This window comes from Fundulus heteroclitus, chromosome 14 (assembly GCF_011125445.2).
Source record: "Fundulus heteroclitus isolate FHET01 chromosome 14, MU-UCD_Fhet_4.1, whole genome shotgun sequence".
In the NCBI taxonomy this organism is placed as follows: domain Eukaryota; kingdom Metazoa; phylum Chordata; class Actinopteri; order Cyprinodontiformes; family Fundulidae; genus Fundulus; species Fundulus heteroclitus.
The window spans coordinates 4,484,244-4,492,032 of NC_046374.1; the positions used below are offsets into that span (position 1 = coordinate 4,484,244).

At 41.2% G+C, this 7,789-nt stretch overlaps 1 protein-coding gene across 3 annotated transcripts in view; it reads left to right on the plus strand.

Annotated features, from left to right (window-relative positions):
* Positions 1 to 6,139, plus strand: part of rtn3 (reticulon 3) — a 39,571-nt gene extending 33,432 nt beyond the window's left edge. For all 3 annotated transcript variants that reach the window (XM_021309540.2, XM_021309538.2, XM_021309539.2), the window contains 4 exons: positions 898 to 967; positions 1,240 to 1,286; positions 2,582 to 2,640; positions 3,083 to 6,139. In XM_021309540.2, the coding sequence (XP_021165215.2) occupies positions 898 to 967; positions 1,240 to 1,286; positions 2,582 to 2,640; positions 3,083 to 3,131 (225 nt within the window). In that variant the 3' untranslated portion in view covers positions 3,132 to 6,139. The remainder of the gene's footprint in view (positions 1 to 897; positions 968 to 1,239; positions 1,287 to 2,581; positions 2,641 to 3,082) is intronic.
* Positions 6,140 to 7,789: the final 1,650 nt, after the last annotated feature.

The window sequence follows — 7,789 nt, forward strand, 5'->3', positions numbered from 1 at the left end:
GAAGCAACTACAGAAAACTTGCATCTCTTTGGACTCAACAAGCCACCGTAACAGTAAAGTAGTACTGAAATCATACCTGCCGCCGTCCCTGCTGGGAGTCCTTCAGTTTGCAGGACCCATCCTCCAACGCCGTTACAAAATTAGAAATAAATTATCTGGAAACCTGCGTTGAATGAGCTGCTCTTGCCACTCACTATGATTTATCAGCTGTAATAGCAGCACTAATATGCAGAATAGAGGTGCTACTTACAAGAACAGCTTTCTTCCATTTGCTGGTCTGCGCTACGTCCCGCCCTCATAATTTCTGTCCAATGAGAGCAACGATCGTCACATGTGTGGTTTTATCACAAGTTATAGTTCACTTGCAAAAAGGACAATCTGAAAGCAAACCTCACCAACCGGGAGAAAATAAAGTCAGCTTTTGGTCCGGACCAAACAAGAAGACAAAATAACCAGAACCAAACATGGAGAAGCATGTACAGCACTTTGAATTGCCTTGTTACTGAAATGTGCCACACAAATAAAATAATTCAACCAAATGGCCTTCCTAATATGAATACACCAACCCTTTGTAATGAGCCCAGTCCTTGTCCAAACAAGTCATGGGAGGGATCAGTCCAGTCGTCTCTCCCTGACGGGTGCAGGAGCCCAGAAAGCAGAGGCAGCCACAGATTCTCTATATGACTGTAGATGTGTTGAGGTGTGGAACATGAGCTTTAAATGGAGCAAACAGTGTCTGGGAGAGGATTTTCTAAAAGTCTGGAAAAGCAGGTGTGTGCAGCAGACACCCATGAGATGGCTGCTGCTGTGGAAGAACAGGAGCTTCTGACTTCATCTGAGAGTGTTGGGTCCTAAATGTTTGAGTTCTGATTCGCCCTGTGCCTGTTTTTCTAACAGCTGGCTGTGGTCATGTGGTTGCTGACCTATGTTGGAGCAGTTTTTAATGGAATCACCATCCTCATCCTGGGTAAGCATCATGGAAACCTTTCCTGTTTCCTGACCAATAATCAGGACCCAGTTTAAATAGTGCTAGTTCTGGTTGATTTTCTTTAAGGCCTTGCATTTGTGCACACGTTATATGAGTTAGTTAACGGTCTACCCGATTATGATAGAAATAAATGTTCAAATGATGTTCATGTTTAAGATGATTTGAATGCTGCATATGTGAGGTTCTGATGAGAAGGATGATTAACAGCAAGCAGAATCTTCATATTGACCCATCTGTTCTCTGTTCTCCAGCGGATATCCTGCTATTTGCTGTACCTCCCGTCTATGAGAAGAATAAGGTGTGTATGTATTTCCAGCTCCACCCCTAGGGAGTACCACAGTCATGCCAGCTGGGAGCACATGTCTGCGTCAGCTGTGAGCTCACTGGATGACTCCAGCCTTCATCAGACACTGAGGGCTTTCTGCACCTCTCTTGTTGTGGGCCCCATCCAGCTGCTGACATGATGTCATTCTGGTGTCACAAAGCATGGCCATCAGCATCACTGCCTTAAACGTTATGATGACGTAACATATAAATACATCTCTGAATAGAAACACAACATCCATGTCGGAAAATAAGTTATGGCTTGTCAATTTGCTGTTGCTGGTTTTATTAGTCAGTTTAGGCTAAAAACATCAGCTAATGTCCGTCTGTAGTGGCTTAGGAGTTAGACAGGACAAACTACATGGCTTAACATTTTGATTTTGTTCTTACAATCCAAGCTAATAAACTTGGTAGGATAGAACACAGGGTTAGTCAGGATTATTTCAAGTGAGTTTGTATGAAGTTAGCTGTAGTAGAAAGATGTTACATCACCCTGGGTTTGTTATAAAAATAAATAAATCCCCAAAGGTATGAAGGTCAACAGGATAGTCAGACATGCACTCTATTAATCCACCCAATCAGTTCATTTTGAGGCCACTGGGTAATCTTAAAACAACCAGGAGACCTGGAAAGCACATGAATGCTCAGGCAACTCTGCTAGTTTGATGAAAATCCAAAAGAGCTCTTACACTGGCATTCTTGGCAAAGCTGGAGCGGACTGACAACTCTCAGCAAGCTCTCAACACGTGCAAGTCCCCATGGACGTTGTTTTGGCTGAGCTGGATTTTAAACCAGACCTGTTCTGTTCACCAGATCCTTACAAGCAGGTCTAAGTCTTTCTAAGAGAATATTGTGATCAACTTTATCAAATGCAGCACTGAGATTTAACAGGACAAGTATCGACACAAGTCCATTATCTGAGTCCATTACAAAATCATTAGTGACCTTCACCAGAGCTGTTTCAGTGCTATGAGCTCTCAAGCCTGACTGAAACTCTTCAAACATGTCATTACTGTGGAAATGTTCACACATTTGATTAGCAACTTTTTTTTTCTCAAGAATATCAGATGAGAAAGGAATATTGGATACAGGTGGATAATTTACAGAACCTCACTTGAAGAAATTTTTTTCTTTTGACTTGCTTCTGCTCTATTGTGGTCTCGTCCATTAGGGAGCATCTCCTGCATTTTGTTTTTTTTACTGTCATAAGAATAAATAATTGGGAAGGTAATGTAGTTTTTCTGAAGGAATGTCTGTTTTTCCCTGCAGACCCAGATTGATCAGTACATCGACGTTGTGCGCACTCAAGTCAACAATACAATGGCAAAGTAAGTGAAGGGATACAATTTTAACTGTCATTTCATGTTGGAAGCAATTGATGGAGGAAGGGTAGCTTCTGACTTCATCTGAGCAACGTGTCCTAAATGTGCTATCACTAATGGCACTCTATCCATGCTGTTGGTGATACGTCACACATCGGGGCAAATGAGGCAGACCCGTTCAGGAAAACACTCTTGACCACCAATGGAGGGCTAGCTTTGCTCCTTGTTTATCTGGACGTTATTGGGAAAATGTTTAAAGTCTTCTACATTCATCATCTAAAGACAGATTTAGTCACTGCATGTGAAGCGGGAACAGTCCAGGGTGTGGCCTTATCTGCTAAGGTTCTGCTAACCTGACATGTATAGTCCGTGGAAGATGTTAATCATATCTAATCTGGAGGAATGCTGAAAAGGCTTTCGCTTTAATTCTTGTATTTTTCTGTCACAGGTTGCAAGAGAAACTTCCTGGAGCTATGAAGCGCACCAAGACTGAATGATCCCGCATCAGAAACCTCCATGCCACCACCATCCTCATCTCCATCACTCTCTGAAAAAACCAACCTCTTATCTCACCCAGCTCCTCTCCACTTCCCCAAACCCTCCCTCTCCAAGTCCTCCGCCCTGCTTCATCAACCCCCCCCCCCTCTCTACACTGAACCGTGCTAGATAGAAAATCTCAGAGCTACTCAATGTTCAATGTAAAACTACTGCGCAGCTTAACTTGCAAACATTAAAAAAGAGCCGTGCCTGCAGAGCCATGAGGCACCATGCTTATGCGGAGGTCATGTGACCCTGCAGCGTTTCCCAGCTGCAGAAAGAAGGCCGATTCCAGTGAACTAGACTGAATCTATGACCTGGTTTCATCATATCCAGAGAGCACAGGGCGGACGACGGCCGGCTCCTAAAAGCAAATGTCTGTACAGAAACCACACGGTTCCCTGCAGGTAAACAAAGCAGTTCCACAGCTAACCTTTGGCTTACTGGGGCCAGTCTCATCTTGCCCTTTTACTTAACATCACGTTCCGTGCATGGGAAGTCATTTCAGGAGCTGGGACTGGCTCTGCTCCTACTGATTGGCCTGTTCACTTCTTTTTTTTGGTTACAGGCAGTGTTTCAACCCTCTGCAATGCACTGATTGTTTTTTTTTCTTTTTGTTTTGAACCCATGAGCAGGTGGAGATAAAACCCTTTGAACCCTGAGCCAGCTGTGATAATTGGGTCTAGTTCACTGTGCTGAGAAGCATTTTTCAGAAAACTGTTCTTGTAAATAACCCAGAAAACGACAGGCTCTCTGCTCCATGGAACACATTGGCCTGGCTTTTTATATTGAAGGAAGCCCCCTGAACCCCAGCAGTCTTGACCGTTTTTTGCACCTGTTCAGTCCACTAAGTGTTGAGCTCTTGTTTTCACGTGTATATTTGGATTCTAATTATTACTACTTAGAACTGCTCTCAGTACGAGTTCTAGGATGGCTGCTTTGAATCCCTTATAGCTCGATAACAGCTTTGTAAGCGTTATGTAAGGTGTTATTGGGCTTCTTAATTTTAACCAGTAGTTCTTTAAGTCCCCTATAGAAATAAGCAGCACACTGTGTTTAGAGGAGTCCTAAATCTTTAATTCCCACATGGTTTCTCAGATTGCTGTTGTGTTGAGTGTAAAATGTGAATGGTTTGAATTGTGTTTTGCCAAAATAAAAGACTCTTGATTATATAAAAGTTGTTCAGTTTAATTTAAGACAACAGGCCAAAGCAGGCCATGATCTGGAAAACGATTGCTAAAATTGAATGTAAATTTTTAAAAAAAATGTTTGTTGCTGTGATCGTTTTTGTAATTTTTCCTTCACGGTTTTGAAAGATGCTCTTGAAAAGCCGCGACTATGATTTATCGACATTTTACACTCCATACAATGTTCCTCAGTGACCTTGGAGGAAGGAAGAGGAGTTCAGGTTTGTTACTGTTAGAAGGTGCCATTTAAGATGAAGTGTAGCTGGAGGTTGTAGAAATCCTTTTTGGAGTGGTTATTGTAGAACTCTTACTATGTTATTATTTTTTTCTTATTTTTTTTCTCGACTGCCATTCAGTGCATGTCATAGTATAAGCTGGAACAGATCTTCATCCCTTACCTATATAGCCTGTAATATATTGTTGATCCAGACTTTTGTTAAATAAGATTACTACTTGTGATTGTTTTTGTGGTGTTTTTGAACCCGGTTAAAAAACATAGTGATGTGTCGGTCCTGCAGTTCCGCCTTGAGATGATTCTAAGGGACAGCAGTCTGAATAGAGTCATCACCACTTCTGTTACTTTTCTATCCTGCTGCGGCCTGTCTGCACGTGTCCCTGCATACTGACTGAGCACTGATGGAAGGTCATGCAGAGACCTAGCCAACCGGTGCGCGCTGAATGCTTCCTCTCTCATGGAGTGCTCCCTCCTATGCATGACTTCTGTATGTCGCGTCACTGATTCACCTACACGGGTCTGAGATCACTTTTTGTTGTTCACTGTTTCTGGTGAACCCAGAGTATGCAGCCGCTTTATGTCTGCCACTGAGGAAGCTCGCTTAGCGCGTGATTAGTTACATATTGTTTAAAAAAGCTAAGAAGGAGGTACTCATAGGTTCTGGAACATATTTGCCACGTTTGTTTTTATATAGTTTAGATGTAAGAAACGGAAGTCAACCGAACAAAGAAAATTCTCACCCCTGTAAATGTTTGGAGTTTAATCCAACTGGATGGATTAGAATTGATACAATGTCCAAGGAAAAAAAAAATGTTTAGTTTATTTTTTTCATTATTTTGCTAAAGATTGTGCCTATTAAATATTAACGCTGGGTTCTTTAGTTCACATACAGCATTAAAATATTGTAAGTTTTGCGGCTTTCCTGATAAACTTAAGACATCAGGGCAGTTTAAGAGCAAAGTGGTGCGTGGGGAAAATTGTAAGAAGTCTTATTTTTAGAATGGGTAAAATGAATCAAATCTCTGTATGCTCGATGACATCAGAGGTCATGTTTGCATTTGGGCTGAGCTGACCATGACAGTGACTTGGCTCATGAGTGTGGAGCTGGTAAAGCCACTTATCTTTCCAGATGCACTGCATCGTGGAGATGGAAACCAGTGAAACAGCGAGTGGTGTTGGGGTGCCGCCAAGGTAAATGCATCACAAAGTGTGCATAGTTCTTCAGCGTGTAGAATATGATAGAGAGGAGATTAAATATGATTTATCATAGCATGTTTTGTTTCCCCTCCTTTTCCTATTTGTGTTTTTATCTGTGATGGGAGAAAGTGACAGGAATGTGTCCACATTCTGTTTCCTCACTTGTTTTGCTTTGAGCTCTTAATTGGTATTTGGACATTGTGAACTAACGGCTCAGTTTTGTAGCAGCTATGACTTTGGTTTGAGTTTGTGAAGCATTTGGACAGATGTCGCAGGAAAAAAAGAAAACTGCAAAATGTTTGTGGTCTGTACTGATGTCAAAGTGAAATAATAAAAACAACTCAAAAGATCTGTGGCTATTTGTGGATCTGTTCACCTCTGGAGGTTCATTTCAGACCAACAGGATTCCAAATCAGTTCTCCCAGAATGCTTGTAGTGTGGAGTACAGGTGGAACATTAAACAGAAAAAAGTCCAGGTATCTAAACTAAGACTGCTTTAGAAAGCTACTGTTTGGGTGGAAAGAGTGGTAAAGGTCTTATTTTAATTTTATATTTTTTCATTTTTTAGAGCTGGAGTAATTTACATTTATAACCCTCTTTAAAACATGTATTAAAAAGGAAATGTTGACTTGCCAAACTGGGAATTTGGGTGGTTAATATTTAAAAAGCTTTTACCAGCAGGTTGATTAAACATCGGGTGTATAGACAATTGTAATCCCTTTAACAGCTCAGCATTTACAGTTGAATTAAATTTTATGTAAAGCACCAATTCACAACACGTCATCTCAAGGAACTTTACAAAATCAAATTCAGTCAAATCATACAGATTGGTCAAAAAGTTTCCTATCTAAGGAAACCAAGCAGATTGTATCAAGTCTTTACAATCAGCATTCACTCCTGAAAGAGCGTAGAGCCACAGTGGAGAGTCGTCTGCATTATCGATGGCTTTGCAGCAATCCCTCATACTGAGCATGCATGAAGTGACAGTGGAGAGGAAAACCTCCAGCAGAACCAGGCTTTGTGAACGGTCATCTGCCTCGACCGGCTGGGGGTTAGAGAAGATGGAGCAGAGACACAAAAGCACAGAAGCACACATTGATCCAGGAATCCTCTCTACATTATATGGTAATAGTGGATGATATGCCTCCCTGGTTGATGTCACAGCTAACAGAACGCCGGACCAGGTGAACCTACTATGAAGTAAAAAATTATAGAACTAAAAGTTGAAATAATGAAAATTGGAGAATAGAAGCACTCAGCAGAGTGAGAAAAAATAGAACCTGATGTCCTCCAGCAGCCTAAAACTATAGCAGCATAACTAAGGATATAGCTATAAGTAAGTCTAACTATAAGCTTTATCAAAAAGGAAAGTTTTAAGATTAGTCTTAAAAGTAGACAGGGTGTCTGCCTCACGGACCAAAACTGGGAGGTGGTTCCACAGGAGAGGAGCCTGATAGCTAAAGGATCTGCCTCCCATTCTACTTTTAGAGACTCTAGGAACCACCAGCAGACCTGCAGTCTGAGAGCGAAGTGCTCTGTTAGGAACATACGGGGTAATCAGAGCTCTGATATATGATGGAGCTTGATTATTAAGGGCTTTATACGTTAGAAGGAGAATTTTAAATTCTATTCTTGATTTAACAGGAAGCCAATGAAGGGAAGCTTAATTAGGAGAAATATGATCCCTCTTGTTGCAGGATTTTGGATCAGCTGAATACTTTGAACTGCATTTTGTGGACTTCCTGATAGTAAATAATTACAATAGTCCAGCCTTGAAGTAACAAAAGCAAAAAATATTTCTAATTTTGGTAATATTCTGGATTTACAGAATGCTTTGCTATGATTTTTCTGGTTGATTTGGGAGCCCAGCATTAAGAAGCTTTGAGGAAGACTGCACCAGTACATCACACAATGAACAGAAAGGGAATACTTTTCCAGTAAAGGTGAAGTTTTAGTCTTTGTGGCCTAATAATAAAGTGCAAGAATTTCAAAATGAGCC